This window comes from Neolamprologus brichardi, chromosome 3 (assembly GCF_056152115.1).
Source record: "Neolamprologus brichardi isolate AB-2024 chromosome 3, ASM5615211v1, whole genome shotgun sequence".
Classification (NCBI taxonomy): Eukaryota; Metazoa; Chordata; class Actinopteri; order Cichliformes; family Cichlidae; genus Neolamprologus; species Neolamprologus brichardi.
In genome coordinates, this window is record NC_142106.1 from 43,983,603 (window position 1) to 44,007,909 (window position 24,307).

The 24,307-nt window shown below is 42.5% G+C and overlaps 1 protein-coding gene across 1 annotated transcript in view; it reads left to right on the top strand.

Moving 5' to 3' along the window:
- The first annotated feature begins 290 nt into the window (after positions 1-290).
- Positions 291-24,307, top strand: part of tmem102 (transmembrane protein 102) — a 30,038-nt gene continuing 6,021 nt past the window's right edge. Inside the window, exons 1-5 of the mRNA XM_087837711.1 lie at positions 291-498; positions 2,443-2,654; positions 22,055-22,399; positions 23,122-23,315; positions 23,573-23,785. Of these exons, the coding sequence (XP_087693837.1) occupies positions 2,453-2,654; positions 22,055-22,399; positions 23,122-23,315; positions 23,573-23,785 (954 nt within the window). The 5' untranslated portion in view covers positions 291-498; positions 2,443-2,452. The remainder of the gene's footprint in view (positions 499-2,442; positions 2,655-22,054; positions 22,400-23,121; positions 23,316-23,572; positions 23,786-24,307) is intronic.

Sequence of the window (24,307 nt, forward strand, 5' to 3'; positions counted from 1 at the left end):
TCTTTAAATCAGCCAACGAGTGACATTGCTAATGCCGTGAGGATCCAGTTTACATAACCCACCTCAAAATTAAAGGTGACATTTTTATCATACAGGATGAGTATTTCTTATTTCTTTCCAGCATCCAGCAGATAGCTGGATCACTGTGCACCACTGCTCTGATGGACTTGGAGCCTTCCAAAACACCAGCTGTGCAATCCTCCTATCAAACCTTCAGCTCTTGCCTTTATCTTCTTTGCGAGGCACATTTTAATCATAAACCTGACCTCACAAATCCGTTTGTAGTTTTGTAACGCGGGGCGTGCTCTCCACATACACCGCTAATCCCTGGATCCTCTGAGTAGGACCATGATTTCTGGGACGGTGTTGCCAGGGGAAAGGTGGTGCCCAGGACCTGTTGGAAATGACAGCTGAGGAAAGCGGATTGAAGCGAAGGCATCACAATAACATTAAAGATAGAAGATAGCGAAGAGAGTCCCTCGCGTCAGCGTGTAACGGGTGTGTGTCCGTTTGGGATATTTGGCAGCTTTAGCCTGACAGCTAATCATTTCACTGTGAACCGCGACTCGTAAGCTAACGACACCCACTCTCGCTGAGTGTGGGTGCATGCATCTGTATGGGTTATGTGTGTGTGTGTGTGTGTATACATTTCAGTGTGAGTGTGTGTGTGTGTGTGTATGACGCTGCGCTTGGATTCACTGTCCCCATCTGTCACGTTAGCTAGCATGCTAATTTGATGAGCTAATATTGGCTAATAAAAGAAATTAGCCGACTCTGGGCGAGGCACCGCACCGAGATTATCACTGCGAGTCAGACCCTGAGCTAATACGATAGTACAACACTGATTGCAATCTCTTCTAAGCAGACAACCGTTATTTGCTGCCTTTAAAGAATCGCTTAAGAAGCCTGCGTTGACTTTTAGACAGCAGTGTAGCTAATTTTCTCGGCTATTAGCTTTGCAGCTAAAGTTGGGGGGGGCTGGCTCGCTAATTGACCCAGTTTGGTGGGGCAAGGGCCAAGATATCATTCCGCTCGACTGAGCTTTGTTTACATTACAACTTTTAGGCTTCTTACTTTCAGAGCACGTTATTTAATGCAATTATTCAAGCCTATTAAAGGACAGCAGTATTTTTAACAGCACATCATTGACGTAATGCATTCCCAAAAACGCTAAACCCTTTAAAAACTCCTGTCCCGAAATGAGTCCGGTCACCTGAGGCACCATGTAGTACATTTAACTTCACAGACTCATTCCTTTGCTCATGGTCGTGTATACAAGCGAATTACAAGTCTGTAATGTCATTAAAAAGTTATAGCTCAGGTTTTATTAAATGGTAGGTATGTTTTTGAGTTTTACTTTCTGTAGATACATTGACTGTCCTTTAAGGAAGTGAACACTTGTACTCTGGGGGTGTTTCTACAATGTCTCCAAAAGGTCAGGGTTATCATAGTAAACTAAAAGTAGATGTGAAAAACACGTTTTAGTTAAAGAAAATAAAAACAAAAACTAGACTTTTGTTAAAACTAACTGAAATGATTTTGGGAACCTACGAAAGATACAGAAAAATATATAGAGGTGATATCGTTAGTTTTACTTTTAGTAAATGTGTTATTGTAACTTTCTTCATGAGGCTTTGGTTGGTCATGTTTATTGCAACTTTGGATGGCTACAATACTGCAAGTCTACTGCTTTCAAAAGGTTGTGTGTTCATAATGTAACATCTGTTCTGATTTTCCTAAATCTTGTCTCTAGCATATGTCCTCCAAACAGTAACAATTCTTGCAACAGTGTAAATGCTAAAAAACAATAGCTATGTAAATAGCTAAATGTAATGGTCACTGAAACCTTGAATGCTAAGTTTACCAACTTGCCTAAAAAGCTTATTGTTAACTGTATTAAAGTAATTTCATGACTTTTAAAGTGAAAGACGCTCGATTGAAACATGATAGGTGTTGGTAAAAAAGAATTATTGGTGCTCATATGATTAAAAAAAGGCTGGAATTTCCACTTTTAGCAGTTTTGGTCAAAACATCAGTGTCACCTTTTCAGCTGTTATGATGCATTGGCGGTTGTTCTTTGATGTCATATGTTTCTCTGTGAAAGTGCCTCTCAGAGTCCCATGATTCACACAAGGCTGGTGAAAACAAGGTGGATATTATATGGGTGAAAACATGACTGCAACACTAAAACTGTCTGAGCACAAGCTCTGGTGTCAGGCACATCCTGTAAACAGATCGCCCTGTGGTTTGTTCTAGGGTGCTAAATGGTAAAGTTTAAAACAAATAGTTATTACTGGCACTGTGAATGTATAATTCGTCCCTCAGGGGAGCTGTTTCCACTGCTTTAGTCATCACAGTAGGGCTATTGTGGTTTTCCAACATTTGAGCACAGAGGTTAAAAATAATAACAACAGTTTCACTTTCTCTGTCCTCATTTAACAGGGTTGTAGAGATGGAGTCCCTGATGAGCGCGGTGACTCCACGCTCCCCAGCACCCGCCAAGAAACTTTCTGAGGTGGACTTCCGCTCAGGGGCAACCCTGGAGCAGCTGTCGGCACAGGTATCTGAACTGGTACTGCTGGAGCAGGGGGAGTTTGGAGACCAGACCGCCTTAGAGGTCCACACCGCCAAGGACTTCATCTTCAACATGCTAGGTAGAGATGTTCCTTTCTAACACACACTTCCTTTCCGATTCCCTTCCTGTAGTGACTGTTACAGGAAGCTTGCAGAGATAGGACTCAAATGCACATATCTAATTAGCCAATAGCACAGCAGCAAGTCAATGCATTTTGACTTAAGACACTATCAAGATGACCTGCTTGAGTTTGGCCTCCTTTAGCATTAATCTAGTGCACAGCTGGTACAATCTCACCCTACCTGAGTATTGTTCCTGACCATGTCCATCTGCACCCATGTTCTAATGGCTCCTTCCAGTAGGATAACAACATGTCACAAAGCTCTAATCAGTTCAAACTGATTTCTTAAAGACCATTTATGTGCAGCACATATTTCTAACAGCATAACTTTTTGGATGGTAATCATTCATTGCCTCTAGCTGCAATCAATTGGGACTGGATGGAAAAGGTTTCCCACAGATTTATATTGTATGTGCATGCAAATGTATGCGTGTGTATGATTTCTATTTCTGTAGCGATCATCTTTGCCGAGTAACTCTATTTAAAAACAAATAACAGAGCAGTGTCATTAGGTGTATGTTCAGTGAGTCTCACATCCTGTGTTGGGCTCCAGCTCCGCTTCTTGTTCATTAGTAGCCGTTAATTATCCACAAAAGGAGAAAACTTGGGGCACAGTGGGGCACCTTTCCCAGGAGTGGCCGACCTACCAAAAGTAGTTCAAGAACGCACTGACTGATTTGCTGCCAGTTATCACAAATGCTTAATTGCAGTTCTTGCTGCCAAATGTGGCAGGAAGGGGGCAAATACGCTTTCTTCTAAGGTTTCAGCCTCAGTTGGCACACTACTCTCACGAAGCCTGCTTACAGTGCACACCTTTTCATGTAATGCCCACTGTTTTTGTTAAATGCACCTTTATGGTCAAACAAGCATGCGTGCATTTATTTACCCAGGGCTGTGCGACCTATGTGAGCAACGAGGAGTCTTTTTTAGCAACGCCCTGCTGTCGTCACCTGGACTCTGCCCAGTACAATCACACCATGCTGTGCTGGCTTAACATGCAGTGATCTGTGCTGGCATGCTTAATGTGAAATAATGATTCGAGTCATCAGCTTCATCCTGCTGTGCATGTGCTGATTTGCCTGTCCGTGTAGATTTAGTGCATCAGAAGGCTCTTGAAGTACAATGAAAAGGTGACGAGTGAAAAACGGTTTGGATTTGTGTCGAACTACTCGTCAGACTTTAGTACAGCGAGGTCATTTCTTTTTGACAGTTTTTGTTCGTAGTGAAGTATAATTGAGGCAAAAAGAGTTCCCATTTAAGTGTGAGAGGATTCTCTTTCGTTTCGTGGCTCATGTTGGGAGCTAGCATGCAGGAAAATAATGAACAGCATAGACCAGGTACAGTATGTTTAATTTAATCCTCCCGTATGCACCGAAGCTCCAGTGGGTCATTAAGAAGTCTGAAATTAAAATCAAGAAAAGTACATTCCCCAGAAATCTGTTGCGTTGTTTAAGACTGCGGGAATAAAAGAAAAACTTTTTTAAACAATAAATTATAAAGCAGCCTCTCACGTGTGTAAAGGTATTTCTTGTTGCTTAGTTTTTATCTGAAGATTGAAAACGAGCACTAAAGTTTGGTTTTCTCTATAGAAGCTGGTCAGAACAGCAAGTTGGCGGCGGCAGAGCCGATCTCACAGGCCCAGATCCAGCATCTGCGTGTAAACACGTGCTGGTTGTAGCACTTAGCACAAACATTTGCTATGTTGATGTTTGTTTCTTGACATGGAAATGAAAACGAGAGACACAACAGAGAGTTTCTCTCTCTCTCTCAGCATGTAATGAAAGCAAAGCACTGTGGATGAGCTAGAACGCAGCGAATCAGGGTCGACCTCGTTCATGTTCACTTGTGAATGAGTTAGCCTTTGTCACACAGTCGCATTCATGTAGCATTTTTTCATCCTACTGACCGGTCAAAGCTCTTTAGACTCTAAATCACATTTTAACCACGTGTTTATGAACTGCTTTATGCTCTGCAGTTCAAACATTCAAACATCTGCCTCATTGATGGCTGATTTAGAATCACCAGTAAACCTAACAAGCACGTCTTTGGACTGTGGGAGGAAGCCCGAGTACCCAAACCCACACAGGCACGGGGACAATGTGCAGACTCCACATGCTATCATAGTTCTCCTCAACCTGTCAGGTTGTTTTATTATGTGTAAACAGTCAAGAGGCCTGCGCAATAAATCGAAAATTTATTGTCATCGCGATATCAGCCTGCGCGATGGGCCCATTGCAAAAGACGACGTAAACTGCGATAATTGGGTACCTTAAAATGTTTGATTTGATAAAGACAACGTTCTCCAAACACAGGTGCTCTGCAAAACCTGCCGAACACTCGTGGCAACCACCAGAGGAAACACGACTAATCTCCACCATCATCTTCAATACAACCACAGAGAACTGTTTGAAGAGTTCCAGAAAGACAGGGCTAGACAAACAAAGGTTGCTGATGTTAAGACAACGAGCGCAGCAGTCCAACAGCCGTCTCTGTATCCGAGTTTTCAAGTGGAACAACTTATGAGAAAACGTCGAAGCGGTACAAAGAAATAACAGAGGCCATTACACATTTATTGACGAAGACATGATGCCTATAAATACAGTTAGCAGAGAGGGCTTCACCAGTCTGATACATAAAGTGGACCGGAGATACCGCACCCCCTCACGAAACTACTTTTCCCATGTCGCCATTCCACAAATGTACGAAACATGCCGCAAGACCGTCACGTTTGAACTGAGCCAAGCTGAAAACTACGCAAGCGCTACAGTAAAGTTTCCTCTCCAGTTTTGACTTGCATCATAACTACTTGGTGAGTGGTAAAATGATGAATAGCTGCACTGAGATAATTTGCAGTATAATTTAAGTTATGTTTATTTAAAACTAATTTTAGAGACCGGGAAGGATGTCTTTCAGAATTCAAGCCTCAGAATTGTTTTTATGGGGGCAATGTTTCAATGTTAAAGTGCACTTTGTTGTTACACTGCTAATACAGCAGCTTTCATTAAATAAAACTGTTGCAGTAAAATGAAAATTATGTATTCGTTTTTATTTTTATTTATATTTTATCGCAAGTCATATAGTTATCGCAGTATTGATCACAGTTATCGCACATCGCAGGTTTTCCTAATATTGTGCAGCCCTAGTCAAGAGTAACAATAGGTGTAGAATCCACACAGGGTAAGCTGTGAGCCGGCACATGTTCCAGTTAACTCACCCCAAAGTCCTCTTGTAGAAAACAATGCGAGGTTTATTAATCCACTTTCTTCTTTACAAAACAAATCCAGTGCTCACACTTACTCAGAAGTTTGCATAAAGTCCAAACTGATCAGGAAACCATAATGCTTCACTCTCCAGCTCACACACAAAGTGTTCGGTGCTGCTGTGTGTTGCAGTAGCCCTGCAAGGGCACACGTGGAATTCTACATGTATTCCAAATACTGTACATGAAGCTGACATTGCATGGGAGACCATAACAGAATCAGCATCAGTGTGAATAAAGAGAGAAACGCTACAAAGTCAAACCCAGAGAGTCACAAATCAAAGTGACCTCTTCTTTCTTGCGTGTGACCAACGATACAACGTTAACTGAGATGATTGTATCGACTTAGTTTTTCTGGAAACGCTTGAGTAAGAATTATCGTTGGTCTTATTAATTAATTAATTAATTAGTGATTAGAGTTAATTGGATTTAAAAATATTTAGTGCGTAGTTTGATCGCACACCTGACGTGCTGCCTTTGTTAAGACTTGATGCTCAGATTATGTTTATCAGTAACAAGCGAAGTGTGTTTGTTTGTCCAACAGGTGGCACTCTCCTCCCTCCCTGCTGTCTCCTGTCAGCCAGCCCCTCTTTCTTGAAACGAGGCGTGTTTGGCCAGAAAGTTTCGGGTCGTTTTTTAAATATAAATATATATATATACATATATATATGTATATATATATATATATTTCTCCCGTGTGTATTTTTATTACCAAGTTTTACATTGCTGTAGATCCTCTTGTCAGTGCACAGAGATGCCTGGCTCACCCAGAATTACTATTCCTGTCAAATCAGTACTGTAGCATTGCTTGACAGACAGCTTCTCTAAGTTTCAAGGCTTCTCCTCCTCTAAGCTGAAATAGCTTCATCAAACGGGCTGCTTCCCCCGGGGAGAAATCACACAAATCAAGATGGAACTCGGCTTTTTTTTTATCGTATCATTGTGTCACCAAGTGCAGCAGATATTCCTGTTTCTGTGTAAAAGTTGTTTTTTTTTCTTCTTTCTAGCCTTTTCTTTTGCTCGCTTCTCATTTTTCATGACTCTGTCGCAAAGCCCTCTGCTTTCCTCTTTGCTCTATCTTGGCTGAGAAGCTCTCTCTCTAACGCTCTTATTTTTTTTTCTTGGTTTTTGAGGCATCTTTTGCCTGCATAATCACCAATGGTTTGCTAGCATTTTCATAGCCTGTGCCTCACCACCTGCTGTGACAGCTCCAACTGCGTATGGAAAGGGGAAAGGAAAAAAACCAGAAAAAGTTTGGCACTTTCCACTGAGGGAGACAGTTTGCGTTCTAGGAATATAAAGTTAAGTATGCGGCGGTAGCCACGTTAGCAGCTTCTGTGCCTCTCGAGGCGCTGCGGAGGAGGAGAAGCAGCAGCGAAAAGCAAATATCTTGATGGAGGGGCCTTGTTAAAGCATGCCGGCCTGCTGTTGGAGGGGCTGCAAAGGTGCTGGCGTGCAGGCGTGTCGATGCCGTACTAGTGGCTTCGCTTCAGCTTTTTTTTGCCAGCCTTTTCTAAAGTTTGAGCTGCAAAGGGATCCCCGCTGGGATTTGCACACTGTCAGAGAAAAGGAAGGAGAAAAGAGATTAAACTCTTATGCACGCGCACGCACCCGGTGTACCCAGCGATTTCCCCTCACAGCGTGACAGATTCAAGAAGAGGCCCTTATTTACCCAGCATCTGAGTAAACACTGTGGTTTTGCCTTCAGGCTACAGTGGCGGGGGGGCTACTGTGGATGTCTTTTGAAAAACAAAAGTGCGATGAGGGCAGAAATAGATCCACGCTGCTGGCGGAGCAGACGATCCGGTGTGGGCCCAGACGTACCCTTAACCCAGCATCACAGATCTTAAAGTTTGTTAGCGAGTTTAGTTCAGAGTTCATCTTCCCCCTCCTGATGTCGGGGAGAGGGAATTACTTTTGATCCAAGTTAAAAAAGTCACGAGTGTTCTTCAGCATTGGCCCAGATTCTGACATTTTTATCCGGAAAGTTCTCAGTTGTAGGTTGAAATGTTGAAGAATTACACTGTGTATGAATGTTTGAAGAAAAAACAGTTTTAACAAACTGTATATATAAAAAAACAAAAGTCAAATGTGAACTTTTCTTCCTCGTACTTGACATTAGTGGTGAGTCGATCACTGGGAGGGATATTCGGCATTTTTCAGATTTGGACAGAGGAGTTTTTGTAGCACTTGGGTTGGTGTTTGGTGCTGGCATGAGCCGTTTGTGTGGTGGAAATGTGTGAAGCAGCATCTGCACAAATTATTCTGGATAGAAGCATATGTTAAAATGTATCTTTATTGACTCAGTCATTGTGGTTTGTTGCAGTTGTGCATGTCATTCTCTTGGTCATAACTGGATTTGGTATCAGTCCTAAAAACGTAGCAGTAAATTCTGAGTATACATCAGATCTCCGCCTTTCCCTAGTTACAGTGACCTCCGTTCTTGCCTATGTCAGCTGCTTTGCTGCTATTTTTCACACTTAGACCTCTTGACTGTGTGCCCATTTGAGTGATAAGTGGAGGTGGTTAAACTGAGAAGTGCCATCAGCACCTTAGTTGCTTTTGTCCAAGTCAGAAGAAGAATGAGTGAAAAGGTCACCTTGAGCTGTGAAGTTATTAGTGAACATCTGAGTGATTTTTACCAGCGATATCACTATAATCTCATTTCATGAAGTTATCGTGGTTCTGTGAATGTTGCAGGCGCTGGCCTTTAGCACTGAAACATACAGTCTCTAAATATATTTGCCCCTATTTTATTTTTAGGTGTTTTGGTGATTGTCTATTGTAATATCCCAAAGCTCTCGAAGGCACATTTATATAACTTGTTTTGTTGTGCCAACAGTCCAAAAACTCAAATATATTCCATTAATTATTAACTGAACCGCCTGTTCATATTTGAGAAGCTGGAACGAGTGACATTTTCAGTGTTTCAGCTGGAAAACATGGACTGTAAATGAAAGATGGATGTGGCCCCTGTGACGTCTCCCAGTTTGTGTTTTTGGCCTCAGAGTTAGGCTACGTCCACACGTACCTGGGTATTTTTGAAAACGCAGATTTTTCTATGCGTTTGCACCTTTCGTCCACACGTAAATGGCGTTTTCGGTCACTGAAAACGGAGATTTCTGAAAACGCCTGCCAGGGTGGAGATTTTTGAAAACTCCGTTTTTGTATTTACATGTGGACAAGAAAAACGGAGAAAACGCAGCGTCTAAGGTGTGCGCCTTTTTTGACGTCACACTGTGCGCCTCGTTATTGTTTCGGTGAAATGAATTTCTACAATACTATTACTGTTAGTTGTACTCTCTGCAGTGTTTAAATGCTTACATATACACACACAGTTACTGTCCCTCCACACATACGACTCGGTTCTGCTTCTGTGCCCCAGCTTTGTTTACTTTTTCCAACCGAGGCTTCTAGACTTCTGATTGGCCAACATTTCTGCACGGTTAGGAATATATCGCCACCTGTTGCTTTGGCATGTTCCTAGCAGCGTTTTCCTTCATTTCTACCTTTACGTGTGGACGGGATTATTTTTTAAAACGAAAACGGAAAATCTCCGTTTTCAAAAATACCCGTGTACGTGTGGACGTAGCGTTAGTCTTTTAGGTGTGGCCGTGCTGGTTTTCAGGAGCAGGAAGTTACCATATTTAGACGAGAGGTTAAAGTTAGCAGCTAATGCTAGCAAATGTGATTAGCAAGATTCATCCATAATTTTAATTACATTACACATTACTCAGAGTATGATTGTGATAGCCCTGACAATACTGTAAAATATTATTTATTGCACCCTTAACGATGCATGTGGACGATTTGACGAGCGGTTCCTCTAACGAGGGAAATCGTCCTTCTACACCAAAGATGTAAACATGTTAAGTTGACTGTTTTGGGTCCAACCTCATGTGGCTACTAGAGGAACTTAAGTTTTGGCTGACTGCTGTTTTCTTTTTTAGCCCTGGAGGTTGTTGCTTGTTTAGAAAATAACATAAATGGATTAATTTGCCATCAGTTGACTAATCTTTTTTTATTATTATTCAATAATATGTAATGTAAGTTTGAAAACGGTGCTCGAACACCGTCATTCATTACATTTGTATGAAGATTTAAAGCAGCTTGAAGCAGCCTTGCTCTTTAATATGCAAACATGGCCTTGTGCATTCAGCTAGTGAAGCTGTGGTAACACAGGAATGACATGAATGAAACATAATCTTTGCTATTTGTGAAGAGCACATAGCAAATTGGCAAAGCCATTTAATTATGCAAGGATTGTGCACAAAATGCAGAGACTTGCATATTTTCTTAGCTTGTATATTTTCTTTTCCACAGTTGTGCAGCAGCAGGATCCAAACACAGAGAAGCCAGTCAGAGCAGAACGTGTTATTTTCCTTCAACGCTTTAATATAGTGCATTTATCCAGCATTGAATTTCTCCCCTCAACCTATGTAGCAGTTTCATACACTCTCACATGGTGCCATGCGCATTTCATTTTTGTGAGGGGCGGGTGGAAAAAAATCCCTTTTGGTTTAATTTGAACCGTCAAAATAGCAGCGGCATCCCTGTGGGAAAGCAGCTCGCTGTGGTCCAAGCCGTGTCTGGCCGGCTCTCGCCCGTGAACGCTGGTGGGCTTCTGCGTGACTGATTTGCAGCTGGGTGCTGTGACTTCTCTGCCTAAGATGCTACGGGTCCAGCTGTAGTTTTTATCGCTGGCTTGGGCTGGTGGCTCCACGTGGTCTCCTCTCTCTCATTAATTCTCAGTTAATGCCATTTTGTATTTAAGAGCCCGTCTTCATTCGTTCTTGGCAGGTACGCAAGAATCACGGCGCTGCAGACAGAAAAGATGAATGAAATATTTGTGCTGGATTAGTTAGGCTTGGTTTCTGTTCACTTTCCATCAGCTCAGGCTCACCAGTGCCAGGCAGCACAGATGAACAGCATCTTGCCTGCCATAAGCGATAGTCATTGTTGACACCTTTTTTTGGCACCTTGTAGCTTCAAATCTAAACGATCAGAAAGCTGGCGTGTCAGTGAAAATGACTGCGAAACACTAAATTGTTGCAACCATCTGCATCCTGTGACTGAACATGGCCACAGACGTCGTTCATTGTAATTGAACTTGTTGTATTTATCATGTTAAATAAGAAATATTCTGACACTGGGTGACAGTATCTGCTCATTTTAATAACTGTGGTTGACACTCTCATTTTTGCTCCTTCATAATCACACTCGGATGTATTCCCGAGGCTAAGAAAAGGGAATAATTTGGGCAGTAGCTGTCAACCGATAACAGTCAAAGGTGGAGGGTGCAGCTACGTGAGGCGCTGAATTCACAGCTCACTCGCAGGCTCTCCAAAGTTTTTCACGATGAACTTCGGAGGACACCGACAGGGAGAAAATCACCTCTTCGTTACAAACAATTAAACCCTCACCATTCATATTTTCTCCTAATTTGACTAATTTAATTTCTGCCTTCATTGAGTGTCTCAAACGAGCTCCCGTCGATACTTCAAAAGAAGACATTTGAACATTTCCAAACACAGAGCGTCGCGATGGACGGAGTGACTGAGCCTTCATATAAAATTCAGCAAGTGTGACATTAACTGATACACTGAACTCGTTCATGTGTAACTGCTCAAAATCCGAGCGAGGACCGAAGGAGACCTGGGGGGAAAAAAGACCTGAATATATTATTGTGGGACTGATGTTGAATATAATCCGAGGAGGCAGTGGAGCTTGTGCTGGGTTTGTTTTGCGTGTTAATAGGCTCTAGAGTTTGTCACTGATGCCGAGGTGTGCAGTTATTGGATGTGTCAGTTTATGGAGCTCTTTTGCTTCCTGACTGCTTACATTTCTGAATATAGGATGCAAATGTAGTTGGATTGGGTTATTATTATTATTAGCATAGGTAAACACGCTCTGTGTGCACTGTTTATATCCAGCACCTGAACACATTGTGATGTAAATTGTGCAATTTGTGAACGTAATCCGACCTCAATCCATACCAGGTGTATGTTGGAAGTTTGAGCAAAGGAGCGTCCCGGAGCCACGTACACAGTATTACAGTCGTCCCTCGTTTATCGCGGGAGTTCTAAAAATAACCCGCGATTGGTGAAATCCACAAAGTAGCCAGCTTTATTTTTTACAATTATTATAACTGTTTTAAGGCTATAAAACCCCTCACTACACACGCTATACACTTTTCTCAGACAGGCATCAACATTTTCACACTTTTCTCTCTTATTTAAACACTCTCAAAGTTCAAACCTTCATAGAAAAATAAGTCCAGTATAGAATAAAACCAAAGATCAAACCCTGTTTTAGGTCCAGAACATGGGAATAGAGCAGCTGCCAGAGAATTCAACATTAATGAATCAAGGGTACAGAAGTAGAGGAAGCAAGAAGGGATGAGTTGAGTAAAGTTTGACTTATCTGACTGTTTTTTGTTTTTTTTTTGCTTAATGCACCTTATAATCCGAAAAATACGGTAACTTCTACCTTCCTTTAGCATGTCCAGAAGTCCAACTTTTTGTGCGATGGTTAGCATCTTCCTCTGCCTTTTGGGCCTTTGACGGTGCAAAAGATTTCGTCTATGTTGTTGTTGTGTTTGTTGGAGACAAAACTTACAAACATACAGTACAGCACTTCAGAGTCAGACTGCTAGTGATCGAAGATTTATGTAAATTTGACAAGCTGAATGCAATCTGTACTGTACAGTAGTGATGTGCGGATCGATCCTGAAATATCGATTCCTACTTCCTCTTCCGCCTTTCATAGTCATGTGCGAAATACGGCTGTATAAATGTCTCGCAGCCCCTTGGCGCGCGCACTCACAACAATGGCTGAGCGTAATTGTGCGGACGTATTTTACCTCCGCAAACAGCTGAGTCATGGTTTGTGATACATGTGGCAAAAAAGTGCTCCAAGAGTGAGGTGTTGTGGCCATACTTGCCAACCTTGAGACCTCAGAATTAGGGAGATATTCAAAAGGGCTGTTAGGGTGGGGAGGGGTGATAAATACATTTTACAGGGTTTATTTATCGGATAAAATACGTTAAATGTCACTGTTATTATTGGCCGGCCCGGAAACAGCGGGGGTGTCCAAATTCAGAGGCTGCTTCCACCTGAGGACCCGGCCTTCGTGGTCTAAAGAAAGCCGGGTAGTACGTCACGAGCTCCCTCTGTGGAGTGAAACTCAGCCGTCTGCTCGTTGCTATCTAAAATATAACCAGGTGCTGACGTAAACTCTCGACCGTCTCACACTTTGTTTAATTAGTTTTCTGTTTGACGTTTATTCAGCTGTGTGAAAACCCCAGAGGAACCCTCCCGAGGGATTAATAAAGTTAAATTTAATCTAATCTAATAACTTTAATCTCAGCCAAACCGATTTACTCACGAACAAATAAAACACTGAAAAAGCCAAACAATAACATTTTTAAGTTATCAAAGTGACTTGTATATCATGTTTAACCTGAGTAGCGAAAGACCGCGGGGGTTTGAAAACGATGTGTCGGTCGGCTCAGATATTTGAAGTTTACACAGCTACATTCTCACCTGAAAACATGTTAAAAGTTTTTTTGCGACCCGGAAAGAGAAATAAGAGTAATATTAAAACTAAGTCGCTACCGCCATTGTTGGAAACTGGAATTGGCTGGGCCGCGCTATGAATTCTGCAATATGGTTTTTCAATTTTGTTGTCCGGGTGGAAAATCGAGAGAAATTCGGGAGAATGGTGGCTCCGGGAGATTTTCGGGAGGGGCACTGAAATTCGGGATTCTCCCGGGAAAATCGGGAGGTTTGGCATGTATGGTTGTGGCAACATCACTAACCTTGTCAAACACCTCAGAGTAAATCATATCACAGAATATGACAGTGTATGTTGAGGTGAACTGAAGAGGAGGAGAGGGACAGGTGCTGCTAGGGCGAGACGTTTCTCACGGAGTCCTTTAGTGCTGCAGGCAGGCAAGGTGTCCAAATAGCGCACAACTTCAGTTTTTTTATTTCTATATGACCAACTCTGCATTATTAAGTGATAAGAACAAGTAATCTGATGTCCTGTAATCATTATGACGCTATAATTTGAGATACAATAAATAAAATAAGTTTTTGTACAAAGTATCGGTATCGGATCAGTATCGTCGATACCACCCTGAATATTACTTGGTATCGGATCGGAAAGGAAATCAGTGGTATCACACATCACTACTGTACAGGAGACGGGACGGAGGAGATTGATTGACAATGGTCTACAGCCAATCAAAAGCATGCAAAATTGCACAAAAAAAGTCTGCAAAACAGCGAAGCTGTGCAAGGTGAACCCCCTTATGGCAAGGGACCACTGTATTAGAATCCGACAAGACACTATAGATGTGTAAATGTCTGTACAGGCTAGCAGCTAGCTGAGAAATGAATGCAAAGTCTCCATGTTCTCCAAGCACCTTCTTCCTATATTTACATTTATTGCTCCCACCTCAGACACGTCTGTGGTTTGTAGTGATGCATTTTGGCTCACTTGGTGTTCATTTGGATTTTTCTCTGTTCAAAGAAACCAAATCATGGAGAAAAGCTACAAGACTTAGCTAATGCTAACCTACCTCCCAATGCTGTTAATATTATAAAAGCTGCCGTGTAAACAGGAGAGAGGTTGTAGCTGGCTTCATGTTCAGTGCAGCTATACTCGGCACAGTGAAGAAGCTACAAAAAGGTTGTGTAAAGCGGCACACTTCCACCTGCTTGCATACAATGTTAAATAATGCCCCACAAAAAAAATCACGGCATGGAAGTTTACACCTATTATGGGTTATAATATTCTCCATTCCATTGTTTAAGCGTTCTGTGGCTAAAACACATGGATTGGCTAATTCATCCAGACTCTCAGAACTGATTTGGTAACTTAGCTGATTATTTTAGTTATTTTATTGGCTCATTTTATAAACGAACCACTGCCAGACTTGTTCTTTGTTCAGGGTAAGTAAGTAACATTATCTCAATGGTAGTTGCTGCTAACAAACTCATTTTTTATTTAACAGTCACTCGTGTAACGACTGACTTGTCTAAAACAGCAATAATCAACATGCGGGCAGTTAGCCAGTTAGCTGTAATTTAGCTAGAACCCTATATCTGATACATGATAGCGCACTGTCTTCTGCATAGAGCTCAGCCCTGATCTGTGAGGTGCTGAATGCTGATTACAGTTCGCTCAACTGCCGTGGGTATCATTAATTAGTAACAATGGCTCTCTGGATGTTACAAAGGGCTCCTTTGTGACACTGAATTGATGACCGAGGAGAATTTGCGCCACCTCTTTTGGCCCGTTTTATTGAAATACATCATCTTTATGTGGCTTCTCAAACAAATGAGCCTCACTGCTTCTCTAAAACGTAAAAGTAAAACTGCAGCCTGGCTTTTTTCCCCCTCGGCAATAATTGCCTGTCATTTAGTGGGACATCATATCACAAAGTAACTGGCATCAAAGCAGCAATGTGGAGCTGGAACACACTGACAGCTTCTTGCATCCCCTCTCTCTGCAGGTGGTTTCAGACACACCATGTCTGCTGTCACTCTTAGCCCTGTTTCTTGCTCCTATTAATCACATTTTCTCTCTCACACACACACACACACACTAAACACCTGGCTCAGTGATGTGAGACATCCCCTCCAATCAGATTAAATTGGAACTTCTCAATTCCTCTCCTTCTGAAAGCCCTATTTTGGAGCTAATCTCCTGACTCGATATGAATTCATAAACAGCGCGGCGTCAGAATGGCTCACCTTTCAGCGGCGGGGTTGTCTCGGATTAATCCGGCTATTAGCGTGCGAGGTGAGGCTGCGAGAAGCAGCAGTTGAAAAGCACAGATAACATCCAGGTTGAGACTATATTAGTCAGGAGTCATTTGTAACGGACTGAATTGCTCCTTGCGGGATGTGGCTGCTTTTAAAATGATTTTCATGGCGCGCTCTGCAGCAGTATTAGAATTTTATTGTCTGGAATAACAGAGAGGTCACGCAGAGGTGGATTCTCAGAAAAAAAACCATCACTTTCTGAGACAAATGACATCCCCTCCCACTACTGCACAAAGATGGCCTGAAATAAGAACTTGGATGTACCTCATTAGTTAATCTCCCAGAAGCATTCACAGTTGAAATTGGCTGGTTTGATGTGAATACAGTGATTAAACAAGCTAATGGTGTAATTACATGTTTATGTCATGGTTTAATGTACTAGCAATCAGTAATGGTTTAAGTGTCAGCGTTCCTTAAGGCTGTATCCACGTGTACAATAGTGCTGGAAACAGGAAGTCCTTTAATGAGGAATGTCACAAATGAAATGTTCTTGCAGATAAATAAGCGTTAAAAATAAATGTGTGAGGATGGTATTATTAGCGTTACCTACTTCTCAGTTGTTAGTGCAGTCAGGTTCATGTAGGAATCCTCGGTTTATTTAGAGGAATCACATTTTCCAGAGAGATTTGCAGAGCTATATTCAGGGCGTATGAATCTGCAGAGGTGTGTGGAGTATTTTCGCTCTGCTATGAGAGAGGATGTCGTTCCCATGTTGCCTGCGCTCTGCTTCGGGGAGGCTCTCTCAGCAGCGTCTCTTTGTACTGTAGCTTTGTTCTGACACCTGAATGCACCATTGTGTAATGCAGAGAAGAGTATTTCTCTTAAAGACGTGTCTGAATCTCTCTTCACTCTCTAACGCTGTACACTTTGAAAACTTTGGCTTGAACTTTGCTTCATTTCAAATCGAGATATCTCATATTTTAATTGGTCTGTTTAGCACGTAAGTCCACAGTGCACTGATGCAAGTCGATCAATTTGCACTCATATTACGTGCTGATGTGTTCAGTTGTCGACAAAGACAGATGACAATGACAGAATGGAGTCGTAGTATAAATAAATGGCTATTGATTTTGAAATCCTAGTAAATTAGTTTGTGTGTTTAAAAAAGAATAAAATGAAATAGTCATGATATTTATTCTACTTTTTAGGCAGGAACCTGATTGAAAGTGGTACCCTGCCCTGCTGAATGTATTGTTAAAGTAAGCACATCTGTATGTAAATGCATTTGAATCTCCAAGTTTAAATCATGTTTCACCTAAGCCTCTTTTATCATGATCAAAAGTGGACCTCTGCTTTTTCATGCTAGTTTATTTTCTTTCATTCAGTTTTGTTTGGGCCCACGTCCCTCTAGAACAGGGGCGGGGAACTCTAGGCCTCAAGGGCCGGTGTCCTGCAGGTTTTAGAGATCACCCTGGGTTATTAGTTAATTACCAGGCCTCTGGAGAACTTCAATACATGTTGAGGAGGTAATTTAGCCATATAAATAAGCTGTGTTGGATCAAGGACGCATCTAAAACCTGCAGGACACCGGCCCTTGAGGCCTGGAGTTCCCCACCCCTGGTCTAGAAGCTGCCACTTGGCAGCCATATTGAAAAGCCTCCAGACACTTCTTTGGGCTTATTTTGAAGTATTATTTTAAATGTAACTTTAGTGCTCACAAAGGCAAATACTATACTTGTATGTAGTAACATTGGTCAAATGTAAAACCCTCTAAAAGTGTGCTAATGGAAACACTGGGGACAACAGTGGTTGGAGACTGAGGTTGAAGTGGTTGCTTCTAAGATGGGGACCTGTCTGCAACCACTCACAGCAGACTTCAAAAGGGGCTTTGGTGCATGAGACGACCATAAGAGGGAGCCAGTCTGCAATCAGTGCTCAGTTAGATGGGGGCAAGTTGACAGTTACATGCTAATAACATCAGTCAGGACATGTAGGGGAAGCTAACTGCTATCAAATAGTCATTTCACAGACCTGGAATTGAGTCTAGAGTAGAAATAGCTGTTAACGGAAAAATTTTCCTTTAATAGAAATCTGCATTCAAAGACATTTCTTACAGGATTAGGGTTAATCCGTGGCTGTGAAACCAGCTGAGACTGTCTCCATTTCAGTTCTATTCTCAGCCGTGTGTGCTCGCCTATAGACTCACACATCACAGTGTGTTGTGCGAGTCATGTGTGCCTGCATGTTCACTGGCAGATGCCCAGCGAAGCAGCGTGCGACTGTCGATTTGAGAGTTTGGTATTAAAAAGTCGACTGTGTTCTTTGGAACAACCTCAAACTTCCCACATCCAGCGTGGAGACTGAAGAGTCCTCACTAATTGATGCAGTTTCTCCTCTGTGCTCTGGTCTCTAAGCGAAGCTGGAGAGATAAGATGCTTTTTATTCTTTTTTTTTTTCATCACTCTTTTCCTCCTCCTCGCCTATTTGACCCATTTTATCAGTGGCAGATAAAACCAAACAAATCAGAGGAGCTGGAGCTTCAAACTTTTTGCCCTTTGGCTGGCGTCTCTGACACTGTCTTTTCTATTTCTTCTTCACTTTGATCTGCCCATTTACCATTTCTACCCTTTCCCCCTGTCTCTTTCTGTCTTTTCAGGTTTGAAGTTCTGATAATCAGTTGGTCACACTGTGCCCACTGTTATAACTGCCTGGCTAATATTGTGTCAGCCCCTCTTTTGATGCCAAAACATCCCCGACCCGTTAAGGCAGGGGTGGGGGAACTCCAGGACTCAAGGGCCAATGGCCTGCAGGTTTTAGAGATCACCCTGGGTCAACACACCTGAATCGAGTGATTAGGCCTCAGACCTCTGGAGAACTTCAAGACATGTTGAGGAGGTAATTTAGCCGTTTAAATTAGCCCTATTGGATCAAGGACACATGTAAAACCTGCAGGACACCGACCCTTGAGGACGTTCCCCCACCCCTACGTTAAGGCATGGGCTCCACTAGACCCCTGAAGGTTTGCTGTCCTACCTGACACCAAGATGTTAGCAACAGATCCTTTAAGTCCTTTTTAAGTCTTGAGGTGGGACTTCCTTGGATCAGACAGGTTTTTCCAGCTCAATTGGATTGAGATCTGGGAAATTTGGAGGCCAAATCAACACCTCAAAATAATTGTTGTGCTTCTTAAAGCACTCTTAAACCATTTTTGCTTTATGGTAGAGCACATTATCATATTAAAAGAGGCCACAGCCATCATTGAATACCGTTACATGGTCTTCAACCATGTACGTGTGTCAAAGTAGCATCCACATGGATGGCAGGACCCAAAGTTTCAGAGTTCTCACTAATGTTACGCCTGATGGGTGCATGTCAGTTGATGATGTGTTTTGCACTGTAGCGAGCACCATGGACCAATGCTTGACCCCCGTATGGTATCATCAGTTGGCTACAACAATATGAGGTTTCTGTTAGCAGGAAGTTTGCTGAAGATCCACTGTTACAGGTTAAGTGCTGGAAAACTCCTCTGTCAAGATGGCTGATAAACAGACTAGATTACTGAATTACTTGTTTAAAACTAGTAACGCTATCACCTTTAGGAAGGCTGAGGGCGGCTGGAGATGCAGAGGACTTTGAGTGTTTTACATAAAGTCCAACAGGAGCATCTGTCTTAGGAGTGAGCGGCAGTCAGAGAACAAATGGAGCTCGTAGAGTTAGATGGGCCGATTCTGCTGAGAAATGTGAAGATCTAAAGACGAGCTGTCACGTACTTCCTGCTTTCCTTCTTCTCATCGACAGCTCACCCTGTGGTGCTTTCTTTTTTCCCCTCCTACTTCTCAAAGCAAATCACCAGAGAGATCCTCATCAGCAGTTTTGACTTTGACTCACACGCTGGTCCCATGTTCATTTTTCCTCCAGTTTCCAGCCAGTTTCGTTAATACTTTATAGTTAATCTAACTCTTTGGCCTTTTTCATGTAAAGTAGCACACAGCATGTGGTGGTGATGCTGCTGCTGCATTGGTTCTCATCAGCTGTTCCTGCTGTTTCTATATTTATTATTTATATGACACGATTCTTTTAATTTTTACTAGGAAACCAGCCAGATAAACCACATTAAATTTAACAGGTTATATCACTGGAAGACCTAAGAAAGGCTTTCTTTATACCACTTTGTGTTAGCGAATTATTAGCTTCATCGTTTGGCTGATACGGTGGCCGTGAGACGTCAAACAGATAGTTGTTTGTTTTTTTTTTAAAGCAAAAACCACAACGGACACGTTTCTGGGGACACGATAATGTAGTAAGTATTTTTGTAGTGTTTTATTCAACTTCTAATGTGCTTTTTTTGTGCTTTTTTTCTCATTGCTGCTGTTTTTTTTCCAGTCCATTTGACCTCTCAGGGGCACCGTAGGCTTATCTCTAGGGCTCCAACGTATCATGCCGCCTGTGATAATAATACATTTTTGTGGCCGTCTCAAATAATTTAGTAAAAAGGGCACTATCCACCAAAGCGCTGCACTTCATAAAATGTGCAGGAAAACTGTTTCTGCTTAAGGTGGACATAACACACTTAGGCAGAAATGCATCATATATAATAGCAGATCATGATGTGTGTAAATAAATCACTCCGCCAGATTTATTCACTCGTTATGACGGGAAGATCAAATTGTAGATGGAAATTCCTGGTGCGGTTACGTGGTGGAAAAGCCAGGTTTTAAGTAGCTGCTCAAAAAGCTAAATATACAAGATCCACAATAGAAAATATTTTTAAATTTTAGAATATGTTGTAGGTGCGTTGGAAGAAAAATTCCCCAAAAAGCAATTAAGTGAAACTCCCACACACTTCCTGGTAATAAATTTAGGCCATTATATTCTAATCAGGTACCTGATGAAGGTAAACAGAACAGAAGTGTTGTAATTTTTTAATAAATGTATTAGCGACAGTGTGTGGGAGTTTCATTTAATTGTTTTGGGGGAGTTTTATTATGTGACAATATTGTGTAGATGGTACAAAAGTTACATTGTTAAGTTACTTTCACTATTGTTGTTAAAGTGTTGCTGATTCTATTCTTACATTAGACTCATGTTCTGTCTGTCTGTATGAAGCTGCTGCTGCCAGCTGAATGAAGCTGATTGGAAAATGAGTCGATGCTTTTGCTTTATCAGTTTGAAATACTTTATGGATTAAGCACAATTTCTTTTTGTGTATAAATTATATTCTATAATTGTCCAATAATATTGTAGTTTTCAGAGGGAAAGTTGGTAAAATTAGCTAATATTGTCACTGGCTAATATTGTAACTGCAGCTGTCCAACTTTTCTGATATGACATCTGTCCTGTGTCTTTGGGTCTCTGCTTGTACCAGCCACCGGTCATATACCGGTGTTAATGCGTAGAGTAATCTAGATATTTGCCTTGCACACAGGTACATGCGCACACATGGCTCTACGTGAAAACATCACATACCACTGAGGTTTTGTACCCATGTAACAGGATGAGAGGATCACATTAGGAGCTTTGCGCCCCCACCCATGGCCTGCCGGCTTGGTCTGATGCCCCCGTTGCAGCTATCTCCAGCTGCTTTACTGACCTGTGGGGATAAACACTCTCAGGTTCAACCTCTAACAATCTCTTCCCTGCAGAGTATTTTTGAAATATTTGTGCTTTAACTTTGACCTATAGTAGCTGGCAGGGAGCTTCACACCAGTGCAGTTTTGGCTGTATGATCAAGGCTTTCTCAGTTGCACTTTAAAGCTGGCAAAACATAATTTAGTTGACTCCAGCACTGCAGCTCCCAGGGGCCTGGAGCCTGCAACATATACAGCACAGCTAAGTAGCCATAAAGGGATTTGAGGGCTCGAGTTTCTCTCGTATAAACTGTCCAAATAACAGAGTGAGGAATTCTTTTTATCACTCCTGATGCAGCCAGGACTAAAATACAATGAGGATATAATGAGATGATCATCTGATTACTGATATTTATCACCTTCATCTTATATATGCACTTAGCTAACAAAACTATAAAACATTTATCCTTTTTTCTTTAGCTCGTTACCTGGAGATGTGTAAAAGGATCTTTGTTTGTGTCAGTCTGTTTATTCTTCATGTTTGTGTAGCATATGTGGGGCTGGGATTGAGATTTTTCAGTCCGACATGTAAGCACTGAATTGTTCATTAGGGTCTAGTGCAGTGCTCATGCAGGACTCTTTGACAAACTCACACATCTGTGAGCATCTACAAGTGTAATGAAATCTGACAGAGAACAAGGAAAAGAAGAGCAGGACCTATTTAATTGGCTTCTCTTCCTCTTGCTCAATAATTCTAGGCTTAGTTCAGAAAGTGGACCAGCGCCTCCCGGTGGCCAACGAGTACCTGCTGCTCTCCGGCGGGGCCCGTGAGGGCGTCTTGGACCTCAACCCCGAGGATCTTGGGGACTACGCCAAAGGGGCCGACTTTGACCTGGATTTCACCCTGTTGGTGCCCGCCCTTAAGCTTCACGACCGCAACCAGCCAGTCACTCTGGACATGAGACACTCCCCGCCCTGTCACTCGTGGCTCAGCCTTCGCCTCTGTGACTCCAGCATCCTGTCCCGCTGGAACATCTGCTGCCAGGAGGAGAACGGGCATCCCATTGAGGAGGAGGAGGAGGAGGAAGAGGAGGGGGAAATGGGTGAGTTGGAAAAAAAAGGATAATCAGAGATGAAACTGGGATGGAGAATTTCCTAGACGGAGAGGAGGACTGTGTGTGAGTCATGTCTCTCATAACTTGATGCACGGGTGTTGTGATACAATTTTAAATAAACTGAGCGTTTACGAGTGTAACACCTTTTTTACTCACGCCTCAGCCTCTCTCATCCTTTAGGTCACAGTTTACACTGTAGCACAGAGAAAATAAAGGGGAAACACGTAAACAGCGGAAGATCAATTAATTCCATTTAATGAAGTTTACAGCCTTGAGGCCTGCTCCCAATGATGTTGCGACTTATGCACGTCCTGTGGGAGCAGTTTCAGCAGCTGCAGTAGTTTTTAATTTGCCCGCGATTTTTATGTGACAAATGACGCGTTCAGTGGGAACGGGCCATTAGCGTGCCCGGGGTATTTGTCTGAAACTTTGGCGCCGTAAATATGTGATGTATTGAGCGTCCTACTTCTTTAGTGTGTATAAACAGCCCCACAAGATTACTGTAGCAGGCTGCAGAGCGCAGCATCTCGAGTAAAGTGAACAAGAAGTACAGAAAACAGAATAACAACGGTCTTTCAGGTCTTGTGGGGTTCTGGCTAAGCACCTGAAGTGATGAATGTGAGATCTTCGGGCTCTGTGACTGCACGCTGTGAGATAAATGTATAGAAGCAGTGACTCATCCTGCCTCACTCCATCCCTTCCCCGCTCAGGTAAAGGCTCCATCCCCTCCCTGGGCTCCCCTCAGTCTCTGGATGGAAGCTACTTCTCTCCCGCCCTGGTGACGGACTGGTTCTGGGGGGTCGTGAGCGAGGCTGTAGAGGAGCTGAGGCGCAGCCCCCAAAGAGGCATCCCCACCCCAGACCGCCTGGAGAGAAACGGACCCCTCACTACTATTATCCTGCAGGTACAGCTTCGGCTCTTCTTTCCAAAACGGTGATAAACTGAAGCCCTCTTTACGCCTCAGTCGATAACGAACATCAGGGCTGTTTAACTTTGCAGCTGTGTGAAAATTGCTGCTATTCATGGGACGTTTATGTGGAGTGAAATCAATATTGCAGAGGATTGTAGTCAAATGTTAAAATAATTTTTTTCACGCCCTGTTTGTAATTCAGCACCGAGTGTGTGACATTTTAATATTCCTCCACACTCTCCTTCCTGCAGGCAGGCTCGAGCCGGGTGCTGTACGACCTTCTGCCGGTGGTGTCGTTTCGAGGCTGGCCCGCTGTGGCCCAAGGCTGGCTGACTGCCAACCACTTCTGGGATGGTAAAATCACAGAGGAGGAGGCCATATCTGGCTTCTATCTGCTGCCCTGCTGCTCCCCGCTGGGTGGTCGGCCTGACAGAGAGTGGAGACTGGCGTTCTCACGCAGCGAGGTGAGGGAGATTGTTACCGTAGTAACAATTTTCTTTGTTTCCAATGTTCTTTTTCGTCAAAGGAGCTTGCAAAGAAAAGCTCCTTTGACTACGATGACCTGGATGACTGAGAACCTTCACAGACAATGTTCTTTTTCATTTATGCCCCATTTTTATTTCACTCTTATTTACAAAATTGGGTATCATTTTATTGATTCTCTTATTGATAATACTCTTCATAATCTTTGTGTGTAACACAAGGATAAAGAAAATGTAGCATTTTTAGCACTTAGAGATAGGGATGGGTACCGGTATCCGGTGCCATGGTGGCACTGGTTCTGTCATAAACGATAGTAACCTGACCGAAAAGCAGCGCACATTTCGGTGCTTTTTTTTTTTCTGAGCTGTGATACACTTTAGATTCTAGCCAATCATTTTATGTTTCTGAGGATAGTAGGCGGGTCCAGGTAGGTACGTTTTTTTAGAGCAGAGCTACAGATTAAAAATGCCCAAGGCGAAGCGGTCAAAGTCTGGCTGTACTTC